The sequence below is a fragment of the Primulina eburnea genome, chromosome 1, assembly GCF_022965805.1.
Source record: "Primulina eburnea isolate SZY01 chromosome 1, ASM2296580v1, whole genome shotgun sequence".
NCBI lineage: Eukaryota > Viridiplantae > Streptophyta > Magnoliopsida > Lamiales > Gesneriaceae > Primulina > Primulina eburnea.
The window spans coordinates 63,161,123-63,187,171 of NC_133101.1; the positions used below are offsets into that span (position 1 = coordinate 63,161,123).

Genomic DNA, 26,049 nt, shown 5'->3' on the forward strand with positions numbered 1-26,049 from the left:
TGTTTTTTGTTTTTTGTGAGCCTCTAAATTACCAGGTCTTCCATCAAACTACCATTTGGATGAGACTTGTTCAACAATAATTTTAAAGAAGTCCAAAATTTTATTTTTTGAGTATCCTTTTCAATTTCCCTTTAAAAAATTTGAAAAATGGAACCATCCTAGTCATAACAAAGATTGAACTTTTATTTTATAATACTAATAACTAGCACTTATGTACCCTATAATTTGTATATAATATAATATAATATATGAATATTACACTTATTTATGCATATTATATTTATTTTTTAATATTAAACAATTTATTTAGTTTTATTTTTACAAAATAATGTATTTTAAATACTTGATCTAGTAAAAAAAAACGGGATGAGCAGAAGTGAAGGATCGAGTCCAGATGGACTAGCTCCAATGATTGTAAACACTGTCTTCTCTGGCTGATGAAACTATCCACCATCTAGTTCATATTTAGATTGATTAGTTGGAAATACGAATCTACGAACCAAATGGTTCCGTCTTTCAAAGCATTCTCAGTCAAAAAACGAGTTGTTCGATCAGATTTACGCTGAGGGATAGTTTTCATGACGAGTTGGGAAACTTCATCTCGTCTCTTCGCTCGTTGTAGACTATGCTGGTCAACCTGTCAATTTGTTAAAAAAATTAAACAAATACGAAAACAAAACTAATAGTCGAGATTTGAAATAGGAATATTAGCAATGGTTAAACAATAACAAACAATAAATGTCACAATCAAATCATATAAATTTTTTTGTTGATTATTATTAAAAAAAGTTCACATACATAAATAATATGAATAGCATAAGTAAAAATTTAATTATATCCAACCTGTCACAACACGTAACCCATATGGATTGGCTCGTTCAGGCCAGGCCACTAAAAAGTAACCCAATTTTCCATGGCGGGACGGATATGAGACATAACGAATCTGACCCATTTTGATTGTTCTAGGGGCAGAGCCCAACCCATAGGGATTGCTTCCGATCAACTTTACTTGTTCAATTGATGGAGCTATCTAGTTGAGAAAAGAAGGAAAAAAATAATGAAATACTAATAAATAAATTAAATGAATTATAAATACTAAATATGAGGTCGAGGTAAAATTGAAAAATAAAAATGATGTGGTAAGTCATACCAAAAGTTAGTTTTATAAAATAGTTGAAATAACATAAATATAACAAGAAACATATATCTATATACTATTAATTTATCGACGCATATAATTTATTAACGACCTTTATCATCAAATATACATTTCTTAATACCTTTTCTTTTTGTGTTTTCAATTTTTTTCTAAATAAATAAATAGAAAATTTATTTTCTCCCAATTATAAAATTAGGTTACTTTTCTAAGATAATATGTAAAAGCTACATATTAAATTTCAACGCTTAAAAAATTATAATTATAGTTTTACTTTTTCGCTTTTACAAGTCAAAATGTAAATGGTTATAAAGTTTTTCCAAATTTATTTTCTTGTTTATAAAGTTTAGTTTTGTCAGGATCTCACAAAATGAAATTATTTTTCAACAATAAAACTTGATTTAATCCTATATTTAAAATATTAATGAATATAATATTAGCGCGTGCAGCACATGCATAACGTAACTCATATTTTGTACGTAAGAACTGCTCAAGTTGACAATGACATTTTTCAAGAAAGGTATTCCATAGCGGGCCCCGCCCGCAGATCAGCTCTTCGAGAGAATCTGGAGAGAATATAGCATTTGTTAATGAACTTGAGATATAAAATTCCCCCCAAGGAACTGTAAGATGTAAACCTCGATGGATAATAAAAATAGGAGGGTAAGCAAGAGCTGGAGATACAAAGAATTCCCAATATGCGGTTCTACTGAAAAAACAGGACATAAAAAACTAAAGAGTAATTAATACAAAATTGAAAATAATAATTTGAAAAGTGCTTCTCCCTAAAAGACCAACTCATGAGGTTTCATGCCAGCCTTGAGTGAGAATCTTGCACCCAAATAAGCTTTGAGGTCTGGAACAGATTCAATGGCTTTCAATAAAGATACATCTACAGCTTTCTGATCGTCTTTCTTCTCCGCTGGAAGTGCGGCTTTATCCTACATTTCAGCCACTGTGCCATTAAAGAAGGAACAACGAGCAATAATAGATCAGAGAATGATAGAAAAACCAACCTGTTTATCTGCTTCAAAGAATTCATTCTCTCCCTTTTTATTTTTCTTCTCCACTTTCTTGGCAAAGTACTTGTCTTCATATTTATCTACGTTTACCCCGGAAATGTCGACCTTTGTGGATGATGCAATAACAAATACCTGGTTCACACGTCTTAGAGGAACACCATTGATCTTGAATGGTCCTGTGGCCACAGTAAATTAAACTATACACTTATAAGTAATAATAGTACCAGGAAATAATGATCTGAGGGGAGAAATTTCGAAAAACCAAGGCTCCTTTTGCCGTTTCCGGAAATATGCCGTCAAATTAAAATTAATGCACAATTCAATTCAATTTTGTTCTTTCCCATTTTATATAAATCATAGATGCAATCGAGCTATCAGTGAAACTCAATGACACCTACAAGCTACCCACAGGAAACTAAATCAAGACATTGTGATAAAAAAAAATCCAGACTCTAAATAATGCAGGACTCATGAATGATGAGCCAACTGACAAAAATTTATCAACCAAACAATCAGCAAAGGAGCGAACTGATTCAGAAATTAAAAATCAATCAGACCCCATGAAACTTCATATCTATTATATGTATTTCTCAGAGCCAATCCCAAGAAGTCATGGCAGGAACCTGCGCCCCAAGGAAATAGGATAGCAACCTCAACCACATTATCAAAAAAGAGGACATTACCGAAGATTTATGATCACACGAGGAATACAAATAAATGGCAGCCAAGACTTTGGAAAATTAGATAAAGAGAAAATCCCCAAGAATTAAAGCATAGTGAAAAATAAACTTGCCGGTAACTAGAAGCAATCCGGAAGTAAGCTGCTTCAAGAAAATAACTCTCTTTCCCTTGAACCTTCCAGCCAAGATTATCAATACTGTCCCAGGTGTAATGCTCGCTCTACATACAAAATAAAAATCAGCAAGAAAGAAAAAACAAGAGTAGCATTAGGGATAATAAGAGAATTATAACCTGGGCTTGGTGGGCTTGGACTTGCGCTTGTTGGATAGCGGCTTCCTGACGTCATCCGCCGGGTAAAATTTTGGGGGCTTCTCCGTCACAGGGGCAGCCTCCGCAGCTTTCTCGTGTTGGGGAAATTTGCCGCCGTTTTTGGCTTTGATTGCCCAGAGACCCCTCTTGTGGTACATCTGGGAGCGGGACAACTTTCGGATCCCCCGGATCAGCTCCGGATTTCGGGTCATTCTCGGACCTTTGGGCGCCATTGATGAAAATTATCTTCTGAGGAGATCTTGCAGACTCGTCAGCCTGAATTAAAGCCCTAGTGTAGAAGCGTATCTAAGAGCCTCCTAATTCATGAGGGCTTATAATTTGGGCTTTATGAACAGTTCGTTATTTCGGCCCAAATTAAAGCAAAATGTTGGGCCCCCTAAACATTCCCTTGCTTGGCTCACCGGTGTTGTTTTCGTAATTGGAAAAATAACAAAAATCCGTGAGATTATTACATGTTTAAGGAATAATATTAGATAAACGAATATGTCTAGTTCAACCCTAGTGTATTCAACAATCTATATATAAGATAACCATTAAGATTACTAAGGTTGAACTAGACCTATTCATTTATGTAATATTATTCCTTAAACATGTAATAATCCCACGGATTTTTGTTATTTCTCCAATAACGAGAACAACACTAGCGAGCCCAGCAATGGAATGTTTATATATATAACTCAAATGTATAAAATTAGAAAAAATGATAAATTAAATTATTTTAATTACATTAATTAATATGATAAGCATGTTTATATGTTTAAAATAAGATTTAATATTAGTATGCATAAAATTATGTTTTAAATATTATTCGAAATGCGATCGATTAACGGAGATCAAAAAAATATATTTTTATTAAATGATTATTTTTAATTATTTAATACATGGTATATTTTAAATGATATTTTAAAAAATGACAACTTTTGAGGTGTTTTCATGCGCTGAATCATATTTTAAACCGTTAATCAATTTTTGACAAAAATAGGGATTATTTGGACCTCGGCTAATATTTTTGAAAATTTTTCTAAATAAAATAATTTTCGTACTTTATAATGGGCCTATTATACAAAGATTATTGGGCCCAAACTTGTATCATATGTTTTATTTAAAAACAAGGTCTTAAAGCCTAAGCTCCTACACCTCATAATCCACGCCCCAAGCCTAAAAAAATACTAGGACTCTCCTTACCACACACGACCACACACACGCACGTCTTCAAGGAATTCTCGTCGGTTTTGTGGCTCAATAACACAGCACCTTGCTTTCCCATCTCTCCGCTAACGTCCCTCGCGTCAAAGATCGAATTTCGTGCGTATAATACGCAAAGACACGCCTTAATCTTCATTCAACCATCATTCATACCATATTATATGTATTAATACATGTTTGCATGAAAAATATGATACAACATCTTATGTTTTCGTTGTCATGGCAAAACTTGAGTTTTTATGTTTATAAATTTATGATTATGATGCACAAAAGGACTGCCATGATAGGGCTATGAAAAAGGACTAATTTCAGTAGGTTTAAGGACTCCTAGGTCCATGTTTAAGGGCTGGCAAAGAAAGGAGATATGGCTGATTGAGGGAAGGTTGGTTCGAAGGGTAAGGGTTGTAGCGTTCTTTGGGTGTGCGCACCATGTGGGATCGGGTTTGGGGGCTGCGGGTTCTAGGTTCCTTAAGTTTGGTCCAGCAGGGTCTTTAGGGGTCGGTCATGGTCTTAGGAGGGTTGGTTAGGATCTGGACATGATGGTTAGGGTCTAAGATTGAAGAAACCCATGATATATTAAGCTACGGTTTGATCAAATTTATGCCAAGAAGAATAAAAGACCTTGGACACGTAATGGATCTTGAAGTACTATTTGCTAAAAAATTCAGTAGGCGTCCTAAGCCTTTCCGAAGGATTTAAATGGCTTGATTTAGGTTGCATAGGACATGGTGAGGTTTTAATAGGCTATGTTCAAGTTTGGTAAAGTTAGGCTATATTTCGAGTCGATTCGGGTTAAAATTGGGACGTACATTTAACTTTTAAAACGAATTGGAAAATTAGTCGAAGAGCGTAAGTTTACGTCTAAGAAATATTTCTGAGTGTATTTTAAAGTGTTATGTTAAGTTTGGATAGATTCGGTCGTCGTTTTGACGTCTAAGAGTAAATTGAGAAAGTTAGGGTTTTAGGGGCAAAACTGTCATTTTACACCTGAAAAATGTTAGACGTCCTGACAGTGCCCTGAATGATGTAATGAATGTTAAAATGTTTGTTTTGAAAGTTTATGGAATTTTACGAGGAAAAATGATATTTCTAAAAAACATGTTGTATGCTTGGTTTAAAAGAAAAATGATATATATACGTATTAATTTTTATAAGTGATGAATATAATGAAAAGGTTAAAGGATGTGACTTGATTGTGACTAATATGATGATATGTAAGACCAAGGCTCAGTTGACGGATAAGGGTATCGATGATGTCCCCGCTGCCTGGTATCATGTTTATACGTATATAGATCCATACACCTACAGCTGATACGAAAATCAGTCACAATTAACGATACGAATTCAATAAAAGATAAACATATACGTATATGATGAAAGGAAAAGAATTTAAAGTCATGCATGTTCATAAAAAGCTATTTTATTATAAGCATTTTCCACTGCCGCATGTGAACGTATATCTATTATTTGTTATCATGGTTAGGTTTGCTGAGTCAATAGACTCACTGGGTGTGATCAATACAGGTGAGCATGATGTTGTTGATGATGAAAGACTTGATGGTTGCACTAGTGGGACTGATGGTGCCCCGATGACCTTTGCTAGTTTTTCGCATTAAGATTATTTTAAAGATTTTTATAACTTATGATTTTGAGAGGTTTTGAGAGCACTTAAGATGCTTATACTTTATTTTGAAAAATACTAGTTCTAGGTTTGACTGCACGGTTTACGATTTTATGTTTTGCACTTAGTTATTTTGGATTTTCAAATAATAGTTGGTCGGTTTATTTCAAATGGAACAAAGGTATTTTAAAATATATATGTGTACATGTTAGTATATTCGGCCGAATGGAATGGTAGAAAAAAAATTCTAGTACAATTTAAATAAAAACGAGTAGTGGACGTTTCAGACATGAAGTGCGAAACACGGAGATAGCATTCATGAAAATTGTGATAATACAATAGCAGTTGGTGATCAACTGTTCAAAACTACATCTTTTGAGGAAAAACAATTGCAAACTAGATGAAAGGCTCTGAGTTATGTAAAAACTTGCCAAGCAATTATGACTTCATTCCTCCTCAGCCTGCATTGTATCAAGACATAATTTTAACAAATCACATCCTCAAGGATATGACAGATTTTCTAGGGACACATGTAATGGAGACAGAAGCGACTGGGCTGGTGCAGGCATGCCTAAAATAACGACTAGGACACAAAACTGATACAAACACATGATGTAAGCTTCCCAATCAACAGATGATGCAAACATCTCACAACTCAGTTTTTATACAAATGAATATGAATACTGGTTGGTAATCCAAATAAAAGTGCATTTTTGGTAACTGGGTGTTTTTCCTCATGGAACTTCACAAAAATTCCTTCCTAACTAATCCATACTTGAGACAAATCTCAGAAGCTCTAGCTTTTCTAAGGAAATGCTCACGAGACATCTATATTTAATAGAACCCAGACAACCTTTAGGTTTTATTGCCAAAATAACTATTCCAAAAAGTAAAGCCAGTAAAACATTTTTCAATGATCTTCACTAGAAATTCAGAGCATAGAGCTCACAGTTAGGTAAATAAAGTTAACTTCTAAAACTCATACTTCAGGAAAGACCAAATATACTTCTCATATTACATTCATATTTACTGAACAGATGCGTATTTTTGGGAAAATACAAATGGGAAAATATAGTTAATCGTACTCACTCCATAACAAATAAATGAAAGTAAAATCAGTATCAGTAAGAACATATTTACCTTAGAAGGAGGGGAGTCAGAAAGGCTAGGATTCAGTTTTGGCGGAGATTCGTCAAATTTATGAGAGCACTGCGAGTATGCAGAACCAATCCCTACTCCAGCACCAAAAGCTACAGATGCCCAGCGTGTAACCGGACTCCCTAACACAACAAGCAGCATAACTGATTAGTAAAATTGTCTGACGAGAGCAACCCTTAAAGCTTAGTATGGGGGCACACATGGAAAGCATGAATATGACAAAATTTGACATGGTTTCCATGAAAATGATATAAATCTATGGGGTTGATTCTCTAAAATACAGCCAGCTGCAGAAAATAACAAAAAAATGAAGAGTATGCTTGACGCCAGGGGGGAAACAATTTGTAAAGATCATCCTATTACATTTGGCATAGAGCCCGGAGCGAGTAAATTTGTGAGTTCTATGTAAGTTTGACTTTCGTGTTTGTAAAGGAAAATCTCATCAAATATAGATGCAAGAAAAGAAAGTATTACAAGGACAGGCAATCAACAACGCAGCGCTGACATAGCACAACTATGGCAGATCCTTTAAGGGACACACTATACATTTTTCAGAGGTAAGAACGCTATCGCGCAGTAACTCCACGTTCCCCTTTTCCATACTTGCATAATAGTGCAGGGATTGCAGTATCTAGCCATGCTGTTAAGAAGCCCGAAACACATAAATTGAAAACCAATCAAACGGATTAATAATCCAAAACACGGCAATTCATATTGAGTTTACAACGCATATGAAAAAGGGACGCAACATTACACAAATAATTACGATCTAATCACCAAAACTTCGAATCCGAAAAAAGGGGGAAACATACCATATTTGAAAGAACAGAGGAAAGCAGAAATACTCACGGAAGAGCAGCAGCCCGGTAAAAGCGCCGGCGAACGAAGAGTAAACAAAGCGACGAAGGCCCAAATCGAGGCAGGCGTCCCATTTTGCATTCAAATCGTATCGAGCTGGAATATCAGCCTTGTTTTCTTCCGCCATTTTTTGTACTTGTCACCACGAAAACTGGGCTGAATTGAGTAGGTTTTTCCAATTCTATCACTGAATTGATGAACTTGCTCCTGCTTCAGCCGAGTGGATCGTTTTGTGCCTGTAACATTGAAACCGTGGCGTTTTCCTAGAGACCGTTCTGTATTTTCAGCTCTGGTCCGGTCCCCCTTTGTTGGCTTGGGCTTTTTACTTTATTGATCAATAACACTCCTCGTCTAAGCCCAAACTCGCCTCATGGAGGCCCAATACGTTTTAATGCTTCAAAATACCCAATTAAACTTTACTAATACTACTGTTGGAATTGGCGTTAGGTCTCAAAATCAGTTACCAAATTCTAATGGAGATACGTTTTATCACGTCTTTCATATGGTCGATTATTGTTTTATAATTATCATCTAAATAACTACATCAACTTTGCCACTAATACTAACTAAATATATGATCTTGATTTCGATATCAGTTGTAATATCGATTTATGGTTATTATACTTTATTAACAGGCTTAATAAATAAAAAAGAAAAATCCAAGAATATGATGTTTGTGGGTTCTTTATCTTTATACTCGTACTCCGTGTTCTGACAAAATCATCTAAGGTATCACTCACCTTAGATGTTAGAAGAATTAGATTTTGAGGCTTAATATTTACATATTATGTTGGAAAATTGTTGAAGAATTTTAAGTTTCGTGTTATGAATGTTGTAAGTGAATATATGAACTGGTTGATCGATATATATAAATGTATTAATATCTATATATTATTAACTTATTATTAGAATTTTAAATTTTATAAGATTACAAAAACATAATACTTGTGAATGTCCCAATTGATTTTGGTTTTAAAAAAACCGTGGTAGGTGGTAGGCAGTCGTCTGCCTGCCTGCCTGACTTTTTTAGAATATTGTCTATGCCACCTCACCTAATGATTAATGGTGAATTGAGAATAACCACCACTTTCTTGATTGATTAGTAGTAGGCTGGGAAAATGATGTCTTGATTGATTAAGTAGGTTGGGAAAATGATTGTGAACCAGAAACTCAGAATCTCTGAACATGGTTTTTTATCACAAATAAACACAAGACAGGACAATGGTATGATAAGAATCTTTCGGACGTCAATATCCATGTAAAGAAACAAAATGGACTCCAACAAATTACAAATATAATGTAGTAAAATGTACAAAAACAGGAAAGCATTGAGAACCATTCCACACTAGCAAAACACAAAGTTATGTCCAAAAAGCACTGCTAAATCTTTATACCAGACGACATTTAAATACTCCAGCCACAAAACTGTAATAAAAAAGGGGAAAAATCGAACTACGAAGCAATAACTCCCTCACTTCTTTATGCCAAAGATAAGTAAGAATAAGATACAAAAACTGATGTGCAAGACGAACCCTTTTGCATTCTGCGTTTGTCTCTAATCATAATTTTTAATCAGAAGGCTTGATCTTGGACCTGTAGACAAGCAGCTTCTTCTTAGAAGTTTGATTATCAAATGTCAGAACCACCTTACCCGCCTCACCGACTTTGAAGGTGTAGCTGATTACTTGCTCATCAGTTGGTCCAATCTTTCTTGATTTTTGAATGATCCGTGTGTATCCACCCTCAGAGAATGGCACAAACTCAACTCCATAGGCAACATCCCAGCCTACCACCCTCAACTCCCAAACCAAAATGCACGCCTGGAAAATCACATCACAATAGAACTTTATAATTTATAAATTTAAAATTCCCACTTTTTCTGAATAGATCAGAAAAACGAGCCCACCTCGGTGATTGCCAGTTCAATAGTGTGTTGGCTTATGGGCTTGATAGTTTCTTCGATTGCAGCCTCGGCAGAGGTGAAGTCCTGCTCACCATCCTTGCTAAGGCCACCATACTGAACTGGTACTTGCTCAGGTGCTAAGTATCTGATGCATAAAATCACAAATAACATTGATACACTTCATGATGACACCTAATTACTAAGACTACTAGCAAATAATGGAACAAAAATTCATAAAATAACCGACTTGAAGAGGGTCTCAGCAGTCTTGGTAGGGCCTGCAAAAACAAACTTGCTCTTGGTTCTTTGAGACAAGAATGGACTGATCATCCTATTGTAAGCCACATACCACCATGGAACATTGATGAACACCTTGCATCCACCAATAAAAACCAGCACAATCAATAAAAAGTAATGCTAACATAATGCTGGAACACTTAATTAGAACCAAGCATAAAATTAAAACTAACAAGAAAAAAAACGAGAAGTATAAATCATTTTGTTGGGCCAACTCGTATCAGCCGAAGCTTTTTAGAAAAGTGATCTCTAACAATATATTCATTTCCTGATATCCGACATAATGGAATGTTGATGCCGTGAGCTTGGGCTTTTAAAAGAAGTGGTTTATAAGAGGAAATATTTAATTTTTTACTCCAAGAAAAGCAGAAAAACGTAGATGAAATTTTCAATCCCAAAAAAGCAGCAAAATTGATTTTTACCGATCAGCATCATCATTGTTTTACGTGTGCGAATTGTTTGTATACCTGTTTTGCAACATATTCGGGATAGTTATCCTGCAGCAATTGGAGGGCTTGATTGGTAGCTTGGCGCATTTCTTTCTTGAACAAGTTGAGTCCAGGGGAATTCTGAAGATCAGTGATCTGAACAATAGTGCAAGCCCCATCAGAGCTGAAATCAAGTTTCCTGATATTCTTTTCCAAGAACTGAATGTACCACTTCAAGAACTTGGTTCTCTTTTCGGAATCGACAAAAGTGTTGCTGTACAAATCCTTGTCCTGAAACTCTCCAAAAGCATTGTAACAAACAGGATGCCCCTCTTTATCCACCCCATGAACGTAAACAACCTTTTCAAGTCCCTCGATAATTTCTTCATCTTCCATTAACTCGTCAACTTTGAACTCTTTTCTCCATGCCACCACACTTTTCAGCATGGAGAAAGCATCTTTCACCTTGAAATCTCGAGCCCTTAAGAACTTTAAGAGAATCACATCACTCTTCTCATCAGCAAGAAGTGGGATACCCCATATAGAAACTTCCTCTGGCTGCAGCGCTGGTACTGTTTTCTCCTCTGTGACAGGTAACTCCTTTGGCTTCTCCTCCTCTGTCGGGGCTACGGTGGATCCCTCACAGGGTGGGTGGGCAGGGACGCTGACTTCATGAATTATAGTTTCTTTAACTTCTTCGACCACAGTTTCAGCCGTTTCTTTTACGTTTTCGACTAGTACTGTTTCAAATGGCGATTCCTTTTTCTCTTCGACAGGAAGAGGTGGGACCATTTCTTTTTCATTCTTCTTATCGATCGCAGCCTCCGGTTCAGTTTTAACGGGCTCATTGCCTGGCGGAGGTGGCGGCAGAACTTCAGTAGATACCTCGCAAGCTTCAGTCTTTTGCTCTTCTTTCTTCTCCTCAGATTTTGATTCTTCTTCTTTCTTCCCTTCAGCTTTAGGTTCATCATCTTTCTTGTTATCTGCCGGACGCGGCGGCGCAGTAAATTCATGCTTGTTGAGTGCCTCCTGGATCAACAGTTTAAGTTCATCCAAGGCTTTCTTCTGCGGGTCAATTAGATCATCAACTTTGTTACCCTCCTCTTTAAACGAATATGATTCAGTCGTCGCCTCCTCCTTTCCCTTCTCCCCTTCTACCGCCTCCTCCGCTGCCGGGTTTTCAACTTTCTCAGGCTCAGGTTGCGGCGCCACCTGCTTATCCACCACAATGGTTGCGGGCTTCTCGATCAATGGAACATCAGACAGCGCGACCTCTTCTGCAGCACAAGGCGACTCAGGAATTGATTTCTTGGTTTCCTCAGCCATTGATATTGCCAGAGATGAATGAAATTCAGGAAAGTAAAGTTCTTCGCAATCCTACAATTCTGCCGAGTTGATGTGAGATTGAACGTGGAGGTAGAAATGGAGTGGCAAATTTCATGTATGAATAGGCACAGCCTGTCAAATACTCGGAGACTGCCAACGATGCCACATTGTACCGTTGTTCGTCCAATCATTATTTCTTTTACCATTATTAAATATTATTAGATTTTATTCCTCGTATAATCTAATTTCCAGAAACAAACATCGCGTCATAAATATTGTGATACCGTTGAAAAATGAGACGAACAAAAAATTAAAACATTAATCTCTTTATATATAGTAAATACAATTAATAATTATAATAATTATTATTATATTTCTTAATCACTTGTTAACAACTTGTCACAGGCCGGCCACTCCGTTTAGACTTTAGACAAAGGAAATTATACCATAATTCTTTCTAATTAATATTAAATATTTTAAATCGAGAGTAGTACAAGGTTTCCTATGGAAATGAGCAATAGCTGTAACGTCAATATTCAATTGGTTTCTTTAAACATACCAAATATTAATAATTAGGTATTAAATTTTAATTCAGTTACAACTAATAAAGGTCATATGGTACCTGTCGCACATGCGCAAATACTATTCAATATTGCAAAATAGAACATCACATTTTTTTTCTAATATGTTTTTTTAATTTGTGATTTTTACTTTTTATTTTATTAAATTTTAATTTTAATTATGTATCTTTTGATTTTTTTTGATGTGACGTTCGGTGTCATATTAACGTCATTTTGGAAAAATTAATAAAATTGTAAAAAAAATAAAGATACGAGGCTAAGTGTCAAGCTCTGAACCCGGTTCAATTTTCTATATTCTGAAACGTAAGAGGATGATAGATTAGCGGTTGAAAATATTACAATGGAACGTGGGTTTGTGGTTAGGGAACATGTTCCTTGGTGATTAATTGAGAATTCTAGAAACGCATTATTCCTTGGTGATTAATTGAGATATAATGACTAATCAATAATTATTATACATAAGAAAATGATTGTGATTATAGATATTAACATGACAAATATATTGGATAAATAAACTAATGCTTACGTTCTCGTAGACTAACAAAAGATGATAATCTAAATTTAAGCACTAATAAATTAAGATTATGATTTTCGTTGAGTCATCAAACACCTAATAATAATAACTATAAATTAATAATTTTATCTTAAATATATACACTTCAGCAAATATACGGACAAATCTGGTCACGAATATCATACTACGATTGAAATTTGACAATATTGAATGCTAAAATTGCAAGAAAACAAATATACATGATCAAATATTTAGTTTTCCCTATTCTAAAATAATAAATGTGTTTGAATAATTTTTCAATTTGCGGGCATGTCAGGCGCAAAGATACACCAATTTTTGTAAAAACTGAAAAAAAATCTAACTTTTAAAAACGCGAGGATTGTAGATACTAAATTTGGCCGTCCGTTATGATCTTCTGAACAAATATGATGTCATAAACAAATAAAGTAAAGAAAAAATTCTGAGAATTGAGAGATAAACTCCTACCATAATTTATAGTTTCAATAAAATATTGACAAACTGTAAGCTTTTTTTAATCACAATAAATGTAAGTTATATATAATGACATTGAAAAAATGTTCTAAACTGTGTGTTTTTCTTTCTATTTATCTATGTGAAATATAAATGTACTGTTAAAATATGTCCTGATCTGCCGAATGCAGAAACCTAGAAGTATAAAATTACAAAATAATAGTCATATTAACTATATGTACTTTCTGTGGATGTGTTATACTCAAGGAAAAATATTTAATCATTTCATTTTCTTGATACAATAAGATTGATAAATTGCTTCCTTTTAACACAGCAATGCAATCGACTTTTTTTATACGATTTAATTTCGGTTGAAAAGCATAACCAGCTTTTTGAAACAATCGAAATAATCATAAAAATAAAATAGCTATCTCCAAGATTAGTGGGATCGCTTTTTGTCAAACTAAGCAAATATTCGATAACAGCATTCAAAAATCCTCAAGTACGTGCATGGCTCATCCCATGCACCCAGGTTAGAATTTCACCAGCACTCAGGTGTATTCTCCTTCGAAGACTAAAGGATTCCTCTTGAGCCACAGAAAAAATGATAAAGAAATACCTTAATCACTAGACTACCAGTCCACCTTTCAGGATTGGTTACAAAATCATATCGAAACAACGCAGGAATACATCGTAAACTATATAGTTTGCTACAAGTTCAACGAACAGCACATCATTTATGTCTGTTTCCCCAAGAAATTCGTAGCCTTCAAAATGATAATATCAAACAAGAAGTTTCCTGTTGTGAGTATATGATCTCGAGAAGTAGACATGCACAATCAGTGAAGCAGAAGTAAGCTCTGCCAGTAGCCAATAGAAGTAACCGAAGTGTGCCCGATTCAAGTTGTCCGCGAACCAACTAGTCGGACCATTTCTGCTCGTGGCCTTTTCAGCAACTCCCAATGCAAAAAATACACAGGTATAGAGAAAGACCTAAACTTTTCAATTCTCCAGTAGACTGGTCGTAGAAGAACTCTTGGAAACCGACCATGGTGATCACATCAGCAACTCCGAAAAGTAAATACTGAGGTATAAGCCACCATACACTCATTGGATCTGTGGTCTGTAAATTATAGGACCTGTAATAATCCAAATTAGCATTTTGCATAAGGACATAATTTTGATAGGTTTGTATTGTACAGAAAGCACTTGCATTCTATTGTTTGTGAAAATATTAATTAATAAGCTGAAAACATTTTTTTACTAACTTGAATTGCTGAATGCCCTCAAGAGGTAGAATTCCCTGAGCTTCCTCCACTCTGGATATGGCGTAGGGTTAGTCTGCCAGTATCTAACTGTTCTGACAAACACTTGACCGATTCTGATAAACGGGTTTCTATCATCACTGTGCGTACGAAATCGGTATGTCCTAGTCCCCATGAAAAAAATAGTCAGGGCAAGGCAAATAACAATACATGGGATCCCAAAGCCAAGAACCCAGCCTAGAATGTCTTGGATGTAGTTCAAAATGACGAGAGCCACAAAAACACCAGCACAAAAGGAAAAGTACCACCAATTAAAGAATGAGCTTTTGGCTTTACACTCGAATATTGGATCTTGCTCATCAAACTGCTCAGGTCCAAAAGCTTGAACACATGGTTTATGCCCCCCTTGGGCCAATGCTACTACACTGGAAGCTGAGGTGGACAACATGCTGTGCCATTTGAAGCTTTTTGGCAATCGTAGAAAAAAATAAAGCTGATGCAGACATATTTTTCGGACGTTACATTAATCCTCAAACAATCATGTGATATTAAATTACTTGAATTTTCATTAGTCATAGATATACCATATGTATTATATTATTAAAATCAAGATGCTTGGAATAGATAAATTTGTTGTCATGGTACTTTTTTTATAAGCTAAAAATAATATTTTCTCTAATTAAAAATATTCCTTTTATTTAATAGAAATATCATAAAAAAATATTTTAGTACATTTTATCTAATCTACAACTAAAATATCATAATATAAACATTTGAATTTTTAGATGATCATATCAATCATAATATAAAAGTTATAGTTGTATTTATTTTTTGTATGAATTATTACTGTATTATAATAAGTTTTTTCACATCAAATTTTATATTTGAATTTTAATCGTATCATATATATTTTTATAAAAATAAAAATAATATGGAAAAATGTTTTGAGAAAACCGTTCCACAACCATAATCATAGATAGACACCTAGAACAATATAAAACCTTGACTGTCCCTAATCACCATATTTCTAATAAAAAAATATTGGAGTACCCGACTTTTAATAAATATAATAATTCAAGCACGCATAGACACACACACATACATATATATATATATATATATATATTATAAATTCTAATATTTTGGTATTAAATTAAAAACTAATATGATATATTACTAATTATATATAATTTTTTTGAAAAATAAAAATTGACCGAGGTATAGAGAGAGCAGATAATTTTATGTTGTATTTGTGTATATAATTAGGATATTGATCAGATCCAAAAAAAAGGGTAGAATATTGAGTTTAATATAAGCGTTATATCTCGTCGGAAAACCCAGTTCCAGTTCCTATTGAGATCTGAATTTCTAACCAGAAATTGAAGTGAGAGTTGAAGAAAATTTGATCTTTGGCCTTCGCGCGTTATTGATTCAGATCCAGCAATCTCCGTGTCACCGAGAAATTCAAGCGATGTGCGACGCCGTTCGAACACTCTGCATCTTCATTATCTCCTTCTTGTTCCTTGTTTCCTCCACTTTTGGAAAGGTGAAGATGTCGGTTTATGAACTTTATCTGTTTTGCTGGTTGCATACGCGGTTATTTCAATTGTTGTTTAGGTTACAGGGTGTGTAGTTTTTTTATTGCTTCTATAGTGATTTTGGTTGAATTTGATTGTCGGCGGCTTTCAAAGTTTTGTGCAACTGGTAGTGTCTATGGCGAGAAGAGGAACTTGATCTAGTATGTACGGGAGATGAAAGTTCCCTCCTTTCCTCCTTTTTCTTCAATTTTTTTGTCCTTTTTAGGGTAAAAAGATGTCTCTAGTCGTCGCCCCGACGTTCAACAGGTTTCTTTTGGTGTGCTTCGTATACATGCAGTTTTATGCTGGTTTTTATTTCTGTGTTGATTCACGTTTAGCTGTATTGCCTTTTCTGTTGTGGATTTGATTCTTATAATTACTAGATTTTATGTATAAACACATACGTGTGTATTTGATGTCCGATTGATCATAAAGTTAATGTCTCTTTGATGAGTTTCGTTTTGAGGAAATCTAATTTCTCCATTGAGTGATGTAGACAGAATGATTACGTTATGCATTTTTGAATCTTTACTTCTCAAAATATGCAGTATCAAGCCGGTGATCCAGTCACTCTATGGGTAAACAAGGTTGGCCCGTTTAACAATCCCCAGGAAACCTACAATTATTACAGCCTCCCATTTTGCCGGTCATCTGAAAATGCTGCTCACAAGTGGGGTGGTCTTGGCGAGGTTCTTGGTGGGAATGAACTTATAGATAGCCAAATTGATATAAAGTTTAAGAGTAATATTCTTTAACTGAATTTTTTTTAGTTACGATCTTTCATCTCCCAGAACCATGGCCATTTCATTCTACAATATCTTTTTGCAGAAGATGTTGATAAGACTACAATTTGTGAGATTGAACTGGACGCAGTTAAGGTTAAACAGTTCAGGGACGCTGTAGAGAATTTATACTGGTTTGAATTTTTTATGGGTACGTGTCCCACGATTGTAGAGTCCGTACATGAGATGATACATACCGCATTGGTGTGGCTAGGAAATTTGTCTATTCCTTTTAATTTTTATTTCTCGAAATGTTTTATTATTTTGCACTCTTGCTCTTTCTTTCTAACCCCTGTTGTTTCTGTGTGTGCGCATGGCTCTTTGGCGATAAGATGATTTGCCATTGTGGGGTACGTTTATATATCTTCATAAGTGTAGTCGTTTGTTTATGTTATACTGTGATTAAACTTTACTTCATTTGTGAAGGTTTTATCGGCGAGGTGCTTCCTGATAGAACTCGCGATACAAAGCATGTGCTATTTACTCATAAGAATCTCATCATCAAATATAATGAAAACCAGGTGGATTCAATGAGATGTTTTGTCTGTTTTACACAGTAATTATTTTATGTTCCAGGTGCAAGTACATTTTCTAACTGAAATTGAATATTTGTGCTTGCAGATCATTCACGTCAATCTCACTCAAGAAGTTCCTAAACCACTTGAAGAGGGAAGAGTGTTAGATATGTCTTACTCTGTTAAATGGGTTTCAACCAATATAACGTTTGCACGCCGCTTTGACATTTATCTAGACTATCCCTTTTTTGAGCATCAGGTGTTTAATTATTTATTGGAATATATGCTTTTGTCAGTGATTTCATCTATTCTTGTAATAATGTATTGCACAATGTCTGATCACCTTTCCTTAAAGATACCATTGAACACGGGGAGCATATACTAGCTGTTCAGTTGATCCTATAGTTTATGTTATTCCTCCTAGTCAGCTTATCCAGTAATCATCATTTTGCAGATCCACTGGTTCTCTGTTTTTAATTCTTTCATGATGGTGATTTTCCTTACTGGTCTGGTTTCAATGATATTGATGCGCACCCTTCGCAATGATTATGCCAAATATGCTCGGGAAGACGATGATCTTGAGACGCTGGTAGTTATTTCTGAACTTGTTTTTTGTCTGCATAAAGTTTACTGAAATTTGTTGCACCATAAAGTAAATTCCTTTAAATTCTTACTCATCTTGTGTAGGAGCGGGATGTGAGTGAGGAGTCAGGGTGGAAACTTGTCCATGGTGATGTATTTCGGCCTCCACAAAATTTGGCTCTTCTCTCGGCTGTTGTTGGCACTGGTGCTCAATTAGCAACACTTGTACTTCTTGTCATCATTTTGGCAATCATCGGGATGTTATATATAGGGTACGTCAAATGCATATATAGAGTTTTAGATCTCGTTGCTATTTTAATTTATAAAATGAATTAAGGGTTAGATATAGCTTGTTTCGGTCGGTATCATGTTCAACAATGACCTGAGGTTGGAAAATTTAAGATCATATGACAAACACAATAGTTGATATGACATCCAAACAATTTATTGGAGTGTAACTTTTTAGTTGGATCTAATTCTTTGTCGACAAATTCAAATTATTGGGTCCATTCTTGTTTCTATGAGTTTGTTATAGTTAAGGTGGTCTGTCAATTTCTCCTGTCAGGGCCTCCGATCTCCTAACCTTTTCCAGAAAGAAGGAAAACAATGAATCAAGAAATGGTAAATTTAAATTTTAGGCGTCCAATAGAAATCATGTACGACATCTATATTGTCAGTGATGTTATTATCCTTTATTTTGTCTACATTAGGCATTAAATAGTTGATTTCACTCTGTATGACTTTGCATCAACGTGCACATTTTACGAAATTTTTTTCTCTACCTAGATGATTTATAGTAATTTACATATATATCAAAATGTTAATAAGGCTCATTATTGATTTCAACTCCCTCGATGATTGCCTCGTAGTTCCTGTTTCTTGAACACTTTTTACGTTTTCCCACGTTTTTGAGTCGGTAGTTTTTCCTTTTTTTGTTACCTACATGTAATTCATCTTCCTTTGGTTAGCACTAACTATCATGGTGTCAGTTGCTCCAAGATATTAGAACATTTTGTATTTGTTTGTTATACTCATCTGACTTGTTTCAAGTGATATAACGTGCTGTTGTTTTGTATATCAGGAGAGGAGCAATTGTCACGACCTTTATCATCTGTTATGCATTCACCTCATTCATTGCTGGTTATGTGAGTGGTGGCATGTATTCTCGAAATGGGGGTATGTTTCTTTTTTACTGCCATCTATGGTGAATTTTTATTGTAGCTTAAAATTTCCTTCACTTATAAACTGTCACACCTCTTTAACTTGTTATAAAACTAAATGATTATTCAGGTAAAAAATGGATAAAGTCAATGATCCTCACGGCATCACTGTTTCCTTTCATGTGCTTTGGTATTGGGTTTGTCTTGAACACTATTGCCATATTTTATGGATCGCTAGCTGCTATACCCTTTGGTACCATTGTGGTTGTTTTCATCATTTGGGGTTTTATTTCTTTCCCATTGGCACTTCTTGGTACTGTTGTTGGAAGAAACTGGAGCGGTACTCCAAACAATCCTTGCCGAGTTAAGACAATTCCCCGTCCAATTCCTGAGAAGAAATGGTATCTCACACCATCAGTTATCTCTCTCATGGGTGGTCTGCTTCCGTTTGGAAGCATTTTCATTGAAATGTATTTTGTCTTCACTTCCTTCTGGAATTACAAGGTACTTTTTGTTTCTTTTTTCATCGAAGCATCTGCAGAAATGATTTAAGAATCAGACGTCTGAGTTTTGCTTACTTGCTGTTTCTTTTTGGCCCCATTTCTACAGTACAAAGTACAATCAGATACGGTAGGTTCTTATAGTTTGAGAATAAAGGATCATATAAAGCTATAATAGTTTACTTAAAAATGTTTGGATAAAGTCATTCATTCAAGAAACACAGAGGGAACTGCAACAAATCTAGTAGAGGAGAAAATTGTTGAGGGAAAAGAATTCGGAGGATAATTAGGATTCTGTATAAGTATTGAAGTGATCCTGAATAAAATTTTATGATATCTTAAAAAACAAATTGGATGGGTTTTATTTTTATAAAAGATTTAACGAGGCCTTATAGCTTATTTTTTATTTCGATAAGATTTTTTTGAAAAGAAATTAACAATCACTTACTTGCAAATTTCTTATTATTTATTAACCCTCTTATAAGATGTTTGAAACAATTTATAAGGTGATCCGAACAGTCTCAAATGTTACAGTATTTGGAATGTGGTCTGTTTTGGCCTTAAGCCAGTGAATTCCTTGGTAAATCTCGGACAATTTGATATATGTTGCCATTCGAAGGAAGTGGCTGAAAGAATTAACTCTTGAATAAACTGTCATAAAACTATAGCTTTTGACATGAATAATCAAGTTTTGGCCAAGGATCTTAAATGCATTATCCTCTACCTGGGTAATTAACGGAGCCGTATGTGTAATTCTTTGCTGTGTTGTTTTCAGGTTTATTATGTCTACGGCTTCATGCTCCTTGTGTTTGTAATTCTGATAATCGTCACTATTTGTGTTACAATTGTTGGGACTTATTTCTTGCTGAATGCGGAGAACTATCACTGGCAATGGACCTCATTTTTCTCTGCTGCTTCTACTGCTCTTTATGTGTACCTCTATTCTGTGTATTACTATCACGTGAAGACTAAGATGTCTGGCTTCTTCCAGACCAGCTTTTATTTTGGATACACTTTGATGTTCTGTCTTGGGTTGGGAATACTATGTGGTAAGTTTGTTCGTTCTTTTATTCCATCCTTCACCGAGGCATGAACGAGCTACTTTTATCATTGCAGCTAGAAGTTCTTTCCTATCAGCATTATACATTGTCAATAACTATTTTATCTGCTGTGAAATTTCAGGCGCAGTTGGATATCTGGGCTCTAGATTGTTTGTCAGGAGAATTTACCGAAACATCAAATGTGACTAATGTTAGTTATGTGCAATGAGAACTCGGGTTTGGCCATTATTTTACAGGAAGTTAATTGCCCATTGCAATATATGGAAGACCACTTCTGCAGAGTCGCCAAAATATTTATCTTTTAACAGAAACTAAGGACGGAACAAAAATGGCCAGAAGATTCAATTTTGCCTCTCCTATTTACCCTCTTGGCATGATTTTACTGCGAAATCTGTTTCACTTATAAATCTTGATGTTTTGGTCTCGGTTAGGTGCCTTTTGTTTTTATTTAATTTATTTGACGTGGGAATGGCTGATTTTTATTTGGAGGATTGTTGAAGAAATATGTCGAGACTTCTGAATGTTATCATTATGTGATTATGAAATTTCAAGCAACCGGCGAGTCACACGCACAGAGATTGTGTTTGAAATTTGTTGTCGAATCTGTGGATATATCAATATTATTAAATAATTGTGTGTGTCTGCAAATATATATGCTAAAATATCTCTTATTGTTAGTTAGTTAGTTACATGAAAATTTATTATATTTTATAATATTTAATATACACAATTAATATATGGTATACACATTACGTGTGTCACAATACTACTCGGTAATATTGTATGATCGAGTTAGAAAAATCGGGACAATATACATGCTACACCACTGCTAAATTGTCTCACACAGTCGATGGTACAAAAATAAAATTTTAAATGTAAGAACAAGATTTAATATAACAGAAATTATATTTTTATTTCTGTAATTTATACTTTTTTTTATAATTTTTGGTCGCATCATCAATTAATTCAAGACATTAATCTAATTTGTGTTAGATACAATTTCAGTCTTCTTTCACCATAGCAATGACATAATATAGGGCACACTAGCTTTAATTTTCCATGTTGTATCACTACGAGAAAAAAGGAAACAAGACTAAAAAATTGAAAATAATATATCAAAATCGTGAATTGTCCAAAAACGACAAAAATAAAAAAAATTCAAATCACACCAAATTATAATTTACCATTTAACCTCTAACTAAGAATAGTTATATAGCAAATACAGTGAAACACTTTCAGTCCACTTAGTTTCATATGTCGGAAACTCTATTTTGATATGTTATAAACAAAAATGCAGACTGAATAGGCATATTTTTTTTAACATTAATTGATAAGATATTTTACATTATTTTGAAAACAAACCGGCCTTCCATAAACATCCATATAAAAATATATAGCAATAATACAACACGACATTTTATTATTATATTCAGAATTTCATTATTATATATATAATAAGATGAGCAGGTCAGTTCCCTAGCCAGACACGTACCAATTTGTCAAGTGCAGCAGTGGAAGAACCCATGTCTCCCAAGGAATCAATTGCCATCAGTTTCATCTTATGGCTTCGTTCTCTCAGCTCCAGACTTGTCTCAGAATGATCCATCAACTCCCTCACCCTTTTCTCCACTTCCTCTCCAACTACAAATCCATCTTCTCCCCTCTGCTCCACCGCAATCGCCATCTTCATGCTCGCCACCAAGGCCGCCTTGTTTAAGTGTTGCTCAGCATATAATGGCCACGCCAACATTGGAACACCGGCCATCACCGCCTCCAGGATCGAATTCCACCCACAATGAGTCACGAACCCACCCACAGCCGGGTGTTCTAGCACCGCTACCTGAGGTGCCCACGATTCCACCACCATACCCCTTCCCTTAGTACTATCAAGAAACCCCTCAGGCATTATCGTCATGACATTAAATTCCCCGATCTCTCCAAATTCTTTGATCTTTTCATGCAACCGAGGTTTTCTCACAACCCACAAGAACCTGTGCCCGCTTCTTTCTAATCCTTTTGCTATCTCCTTCACTTGATCGCCGCTGAAAGTTCCCATGCTGCCAAAACACAAGAAAACAACGCTCCGACTCGGCTGTGTATCGAGCCATGATAAACAAGAATGCTGCAGATTATGATCACCCTGATTGTTGAACTTGCTATAAGAATCAGCAATCAATGGCCCAATATTGTAGATGGGGGGAGTTCGCCCATTGGGGATGCACAATCCATCAATTACGGCTTTCATAGCGATGGGCTCAAGCTGATTGAATGAATTCACTATAATCCCACTACTTTGAGACAAACAATGGGAGTAATACATTATATCGTAGTAAACGGGCTCATCTCGATTCAAAACAGGCTGGGGCATCTGTTTTGCAGGGAGCATCGGCAGGCCCGGAATCTGCAATTTTGTATCATAAAGATCTTTAAAGTTCTTATCAACTTGATTGTGAATTGTAGGGAAATGCAGATAAGCGGCAAGAGCGGCAAGACCAGAAGTGAAGAAGAAAAATAAAGGAATTCCAAGATTTTCAGAAACTGGAACGGCTGAAGCACAAAAGAAATCGATAACGAGTGCATGAACTTTGAATGTTCTTGAAATTTTTTGTAGGGTTTGGTGTACATTAACGGTGTTAAGGCGAATGAAGCCAAACATGTTGGCAAGGAAGCTGACTGCCGGAGATGTGTTGACATGGAGGACAGTAGGGAAGCGGTGGAGGATGATGGAAGAGTAGGTTTCTGAGATGTTGCGGAGATATGCAGCTGTAGCGGGGGCGTCGTTGAAGCCGGCAATGACAAGGATGTGGACGGTGGAGAAATGGCCGCGGCTGAGGATGAGCTTGCCGAGTTCCACCATGGAGATCAAGTGGCCGCTGCCCGGTGCTGGATACAAGACTATCGTGTCTTCCATGTTTTTCACTTTTGTGCTGTGTTTTTGCATGGGATTTCGTGTGCTATTTATCGCAAGCATGCGGGTGGGTGTGAGATCCAATGTTTGTTAGAATTTTTTTAGAAATTCATGTTTTAATTTATAAACATGGTTTAAAACATGATAAACAGTACGTAAAAGTAGATCGAACGTTATTTTCGTTATTGGTATCAAAATGCAACACGATCCATCAATCCGACACGACCCAAAACGAAAAAAATCAAGTTCGGGTTAGAGTTTTTCGATTTCGGATTGGGTGGGTTTGGGTTAGCATTTGGTTAGACGGGTTTCGGGTTGGGTAAAGTTGGGTCACGGGTTGACCCGAAATTTTTTTTGGAAAATATTACCTATATTTTTATATATTATATGTTTAAGTAAAATTTATTGTATATTTATATGATATATTTTCATCATTTAATATTTATTTTGTATATTTTTTGTTTTTTTAATAATTGCTTATTTGATTTAGTAAATATAATTTTAATTTTCTACAATTAAACTTTCAAATTAAAATCGGAAATTTTGTTATTATGTGTTTAAATTAAAATATTTTTATTATTTTGAATTTTTTCATTAATTTTTTTTTTTAAAAAATAAAATTCAGGTTAGACGGGTTGAGTCGGGATAAACGGGTTCGTGTTCGAGTTGGGGGTTTTCGGGTTGCCTCGGGTTCGGGTTGGGTTCGGGTTGAAAAAAAAAATTGCGGATTGACCCGAAACCCGATACTCGACAAGATTGACACCCCTAATTTCCGACCATCGAATATGATTTGTAAGTTTTTTTATTTTCTCTTATTGATGTCTTCTAAGCACTCAACACTCTCTTTAGATGATATATTTATTCTTATGAGTTGTGTGCTTAAGGATCTCAATTACCGGTATTTATAGGTCTCTCATACCATCAATAAGTGATTGTGGGAGCTTGACTATCAAAAAAAGAAGCGCATCCGCGCCTAAATTTTCTAAAGTTGAGGCGGCTTGTACCATTTGTCATAAACGTAGGTTATGACCATTTCCTACACGCATTTCCTTCTTTTGTTATGAATTGATATGTGCCACTTTTTCTTACGTTATCCCACTTGGCTCATATCTCATTTTCCATGGGAGAAAACAAAATACATGAATCATGGCGATAAATAATCTTAAAACAATTATTATCTTCCATATATCACTATGTATTATATCTCTCAAATCTGTATAGCTTAATGAATAAATCTTATGTTTATTCGAGGTCCAATTTTATTAATATTTCTCGAATCAATTAATGTGTACACAATATGAGAAAATATCACATCATAGTTTTATTAATTTGTTCTTACAACAAAATTACATAAAGAAACCAAGTCTCATTCTTTCTGTATGATCCTTAAATTTCAATGGTGGCATGCCTTTAGTCAGAGGATCTGCAATCATCAATTCAGTGCTAATGTGTTTGATAATTAATTTCTTCTCTTTAACACGTTTTCGTATGGCTAAATACTTAATATCGATGTGTTTGTTTCGACTACCACTTTTGTTATTTTTAGCCATAAAAACAGCAGTTGAATTGTCACAATATGTTCTTGATGACCTGAAGAATCTGTGATTCTAAGCCTCGAAATGAAACTCTTCAACTATACACCATGTGAGATTGCCTCAAAACAAGCCACGAACTCCGCTTCCATAGTGGTAGTAACAGTCAATGTCTGCTTTGCACTCCTCCAAAATACAACACCACCAACTAGCATGAAAATATATCCTGAAGTGGATTTTCGTGAATCAATGCAGACAGCCAGCGTAGTTTGAATCAGACTAGCCAATTACTTCAAAATTTTAAGCTCGTCTGAACATAAGCATATAATCTTTGATCCCTTGAAGGTACCTCATCACATTCTTTGTTGCTTTCTAATGGTATAAACCTGGATTATTCTGATCAACATCCCAACAACAAATGCAGTGTCAGGTCTATTGCAAACCTTGGCATACATCAAGCTTCCGACCGCAGAAGCATAAGGAATAATTTTCATTTATTCCCACTCTAGATCATTCTTTGGGCATTGGATTAAATTGAACTTATCTCCTTTCATAATTGGAGCTATACTTGGTGAATAATCTTTCATCTGATGACTCTTTAAAACTTTTTGATAT

The 26,049-nt window shown here is 35.1% G+C and overlaps 6 protein-coding genes and 1 long non-coding RNA gene across 8 annotated transcripts; 1 reads left to right on the forward strand and 6 right to left on the reverse strand.

Annotated features, from left to right (window-relative positions):
• Positions 1 to 335: 335 nt before the first annotated feature.
• Positions 336 to 1,180, reverse strand: LOC140813879 (uncharacterized). Its single transcript, XR_012114030.1, has 3 exons — positions 1,067 to 1,180; positions 844 to 1,030; positions 336 to 637 (listed from the first exon to the last, which is right to left on the reverse strand). It is a non-coding gene; the product is annotated as an uncharacterized lncRNA (long non-coding RNA).
• A 543-nt stretch (positions 1,181 to 1,723) lies between these two features.
• Positions 1,724 to 3,467, reverse strand: LOC140839782 (large ribosomal subunit protein eL6-like). Its single transcript, XM_073206724.1, has 4 exons — positions 3,151 to 3,467; positions 2,972 to 3,078; positions 2,173 to 2,354; positions 1,724 to 2,097 (listed from the first exon to the last, which is right to left on the reverse strand). The coding sequence occupies exons 1-4, from the start codon at positions 3,399 to 3,401 to the stop codon at positions 1,942 to 1,944; spliced, it is 696 nt and encodes a 231-aa protein (XP_073062825.1). The 5' UTR covers positions 3,402 to 3,467; the 3' UTR covers positions 1,724 to 1,941.
• A 2,841-nt stretch (positions 3,468 to 6,308) lies between these two features.
• LOC140813883 (MICOS complex subunit MIC10-like) lies at positions 6,309 to 8,310 on the reverse strand. 2 transcript variants are annotated; one of them, XM_073172677.1, is made up of 3 exons: positions 8,024 to 8,307; positions 7,157 to 7,296; positions 6,309 to 6,477 (listed from the first exon to the last, which is right to left on the reverse strand). In XM_073172677.1, exons 1-3 carry the CDS (start codon positions 8,157 to 8,159, stop codon positions 6,463 to 6,465), a joined length of 291 nt encoding a protein of 96 aa, XP_073028778.1. In that variant the 5' UTR covers positions 8,160 to 8,307; the 3' UTR covers positions 6,309 to 6,462. The 2 variants fall into 2 exon arrangements, with proteins under 2 accessions (XP_073028778.1, XP_073028786.1); XM_073172685.1 differs by lacking the exon at positions 6,309 to 6,477 and adding an exon at positions 6,509 to 6,599 and having other exon boundaries at positions 8,024 to 8,310.
• Positions 8,311 to 9,254: 944 nt separating this feature from the next.
• LOC140839792 (patellin-3-like) lies at positions 9,255 to 12,140 on the reverse strand. The gene is made up of 4 exons (XM_073206735.1): positions 10,700 to 12,140; positions 10,183 to 10,307; positions 9,939 to 10,080; positions 9,255 to 9,852 (listed from the first exon to the last, which is right to left on the reverse strand). The coding sequence occupies exons 1-4, from the start codon at positions 11,984 to 11,986 to the stop codon at positions 9,601 to 9,603; spliced, it is 1,806 nt and encodes a 601-aa protein (XP_073062836.1). The 5' UTR covers positions 11,987 to 12,140; the 3' UTR covers positions 9,255 to 9,600.
• A 1,899-nt stretch (positions 12,141 to 14,039) lies between these two features.
• On the reverse strand, positions 14,040 to 15,265 carry LOC140809481 (protein NRT1/ PTR FAMILY 5.10-like). Its single transcript, XM_073167126.1, has 2 exons — positions 14,821 to 15,265; positions 14,040 to 14,668 (listed from the first exon to the last, which is right to left on the reverse strand). Exons 1-2 carry the CDS (start codon positions 15,263 to 15,265, stop codon positions 14,502 to 14,504), a joined length of 612 nt encoding a protein of 203 aa, XP_073023227.1. The 3' UTR covers positions 14,040 to 14,501.
• Positions 15,266 to 16,088: 823 nt separating this feature from the next.
• On the forward strand, positions 16,089 to 21,549 carry LOC140839800 (transmembrane 9 superfamily member 1-like). The gene is made up of 12 exons (XM_073206746.1): positions 16,089 to 16,363; positions 16,943 to 17,135; positions 17,223 to 17,327; positions 17,509 to 17,526; positions 17,603 to 17,697; positions 17,798 to 17,950; positions 18,146 to 18,280; positions 18,379 to 18,545; positions 19,355 to 19,449; positions 19,564 to 19,937; positions 20,709 to 20,982; positions 21,116 to 21,549. Exons 1-12 carry the CDS (start codon positions 16,289 to 16,291, stop codon positions 21,181 to 21,183), a joined length of 1,752 nt encoding a protein of 583 aa, XP_073062847.1. The 5' UTR covers positions 16,089 to 16,288; the 3' UTR covers positions 21,184 to 21,549.
• A 739-nt stretch (positions 21,550 to 22,288) lies between these two features.
• LOC140813896 (UDP-glycosyltransferase 88F4-like) lies at positions 22,289 to 23,958 on the reverse strand. The gene has a single exon (XM_073172698.1). The coding sequence runs from the start codon at positions 23,933 to 23,935 to the stop codon at positions 22,463 to 22,465; it is 1,473 nt and encodes a 490-aa protein (XP_073028799.1). The 5' UTR covers positions 23,936 to 23,958; the 3' UTR covers positions 22,289 to 22,462.
• Positions 23,959 to 26,049: the final 2,091 nt, after the last annotated feature.